Source organism: Phaethon lepturus, unplaced genomic scaffold (genome assembly GCF_000687285.1).
Source record: "Phaethon lepturus isolate BGI_N335 unplaced genomic scaffold, ASM68728v1 scaffold25216, whole genome shotgun sequence".
Classification (NCBI taxonomy): domain Eukaryota; kingdom Metazoa; phylum Chordata; class Aves; order Phaethontiformes; family Phaethontidae; genus Phaethon; species Phaethon lepturus.
Genome location: NW_010547259.1, coordinates 6,640 through 9,309, shown reverse-complemented (window position 1 = coordinate 9,309; position 2,670 = coordinate 6,640). Strand labels below are relative to the sequence as shown.

At 60.7% G+C, this 2,670-nt stretch overlaps 1 protein-coding gene across 1 annotated transcript in view; it reads left to right on the top strand.

The window, feature by feature from the left end:
• The window catches only part of AFAP1L1 (actin filament associated protein 1-like 1), a gene marked incomplete at its 5' end in the record, with an annotated part of 10,242 nt that overhangs the window by 3,300 nt on the left and 4,272 nt on the right, over positions 1-2,670 (top strand). The window contains 4 exons of the mRNA XM_010289594.1: positions 290-388; positions 1,104-1,315; positions 1,668-1,847; positions 2,575-2,661. Coding sequence (XP_010287896.1) covers positions 290-388; positions 1,104-1,315; positions 1,668-1,847; positions 2,575-2,661 — 578 coding nt within the window. The remainder of the gene's footprint in view (positions 1-289; positions 389-1,103; positions 1,316-1,667; positions 1,848-2,574; positions 2,662-2,670) is intronic.

Genomic DNA, 2,670 nt, shown 5'->3' with positions numbered 1-2,670 from the left:
CAGCCCTCGGCAGGCGTGGCAGCTCGTCGCAGGGAAGGAAACCGTCGCTGCTCCCACCAGCATCGCTCCTGCCCTGCTTCCTTCCCGTCCCGCTGTGCCGTTATTGCACGGCGTTGTTTGCTCTGGCTCAACTGGAAAGGGGCTGTGGCTGGAGCTGCAGGGGCACCGACGCTGCGGTGCCCTGGGAGGGTGTGCTTTGCTCTGCCCTGGCTCACAGGCTTGCTGCTTGGAGCATCCTCGGGCGTAAATCAGGTGTAACAGCCCCAGCTGCCCTCTGCTTCCTCCGCAGACAGCTCCAGCCCCCCCAACTCCATCGAGGATGGCTATTACGAGGATGCAGACAGCAACTACCCCGTCACCAGGATGAACGGGGAGCAAAAAAACTCCTGTAGGTATCCGAGTGCCCTCGCCAGGGCGGGGAGAGCTTCAGTAAAGTCCAGCCCCAAGATGGGGTCTCAAGCACTGGGCTGGGGGCCGGTGGGGTTGAGGCTGCAGGACCTCTCGCATGTCAGAGGCTGCTGGGCAAAGAGCAAGGAGGGTGAAGTGCTGTTTGTAATGCAAGCTAGAACCCTCGTGCTGCGGAAGGGATGTAATCGATGCCATGTCTGTCACCAGCATGGGGAAGGGGTGTCCCTGCCTACACAGCTCTCACACTGTACGTGAGCTGCCTCTGCCATGGCAGAGGAGGGCTGGGGCAGGGACACCACTGCGGAGCCCTGCTCCTCCATGCCCCACGCGGGAGGTGTGGGGCAGAGGGTCAGCACATGATCCTCTGTTGTCTGTAGAAAGTTTAATCCAGGCTTTCAAAGTTCGAGGCTTGCAAAGAGATAAGCCAGCCCAAGGGTTTGGAGAGATGCACCTGGGACTGGTGTTTGGCCCGTGAGCATCCTGCCTGGTTTGGAAGAGAAATGGAGATGACTGCGGTCAAAATGCTTCTGTTTTCAGAGGATGATGAGGATGACATGGAGTCTGTCCATCCTGGCACCCGGGCCAGGGTCTGTGCTGGAGCCTGCCGGGCACGGGGAGCCCTGGCAGTGTGCGACCATGCCTGGCAGGCAGGGCCCCAGGGTGCCGTTTGGGGTGACTCGCCTGCTTCCTTCCAGACAACGACTCAGATGCGATGAGCAGCTCTTACGAGTCGTATGACGAGGAGGAGGAGGAGGGAAAGGGCCAGCAGCTGACACACCAGTGGCCATCGGAAGAAGCCTCCATGAACCTGGTGAAGGATTGCAGGATTTGTGCTTTCCTGTTGCGCAAGAAGCGCTTTGGCCAGTGGGCCAAGCAGCTCACCATCATACGGGACAACAAACTGCTGGTGAGCCCAGAGCTGGTGGGGGACAGAAACAGGCTGGTGGGTTATGAGGGTGGTTGGGTCCAAGATGAAAAAAATAGCACTATCCAAACCAAGACCCTGCCCCAAGGCTGCCACTGCCCCACAGCACGTGCAGAGGCTGCCCTCGCTTCCCTGGCAAGCAAACAGAGGGCTCCCCTTTTCTGGGACCCCATGGAGTGAGAGGGCACCCCACAGGCCTCTGCCACCGAGGCTGTTGCACAGACTGAGCCACCTCTGTCTGTGCCACCTGAGAGGGACCCCAGCGCTGCCCAGCACAGCAGCAGGACAGGCAGGTTTCGGGCGAGCCCTGAGCAGTTCCCTTTGCTTCCCCTAGTGCTACAAAAGCTCCAAGGACCGGCAGCCACACGTGGAGGTGCCTCTGGGCACCTGCAACGTCATCTATGTCCCCAAGGACGGGCGGCGCAAGAAGCACGAGCTGCGGTTCTCGCTGCCCGGGGCCGAGGCGCTGGTGCTGGCTGTGCAGAGCAAGGAGCAGGCTGAGGAGTGGCTGAAGGTACCGTGGCTGCTCCCTGCTCTGCCCGGAGGGCTGCAGACCCTCCTTGGCCTCCTCCCTGGCTGAGGCGGGGAGAGGGCTGCCCTGGGAAAGGTCTTGCCCCCCTGGAAGGGGGCTTTGCTCCCATCTCTTATTGGTTGGAGGGGGCTGGCCAGCCACTTCCCAGGACATAGGCGTCTCTGGTGCTGATAGTCCCCGCGGGGTGGGGATGTTTGCTCTCCCCCTCCTCTTCCCCATGGCCCTTTCCTGCCTTTGTTCAGAGGCGGTAGGCAGGGGCTGCAGGGAAGGGGCTGTGGATGGGAAAGGAGCCTCTGCGCACATCGCAAACCCTACTGTTTGACCACACACGGGCAAATGAGGTCATTTTACGTGGCCTGGGCAAGCCATGTGGTGCCTGCCTGTAAAACAGGGGGTCATGAGGTGTCCTGTGCTGGCAGGATGACTGAGCGGCTTGGCACCCAAGTCCCTCACCTCTGAGATTTCCAAAATCTCTGACAAAATCTGCAAAACTGGTTGCAGTTTTGAAGGGGTCAAAGTGTGTGCAATGCCCCAGGCAAGCCGGGCTTGTGCCCCGAGCAGGGCTCGCTGTCCTGTCCTGCAGAGACCAGGACCTCTCTCCCCGTGGTTCAGCCTGGCTTTGGCAGCAAGACAGGAGTGTGCTGAGCCAGGGAAGGTAGCCCTGGCCCGAGGGTCCATTTTGAGTGGCTGCTGGGGGCTATCTCTGCAGGTGATAAAGGAAGCAAGCAGTCCGGCAGCGGGCGGGATGGAAGCCCACACCTCCCTGGTGATGCCGTGCAAGATGGATCTGGATAAGGTGACAGTT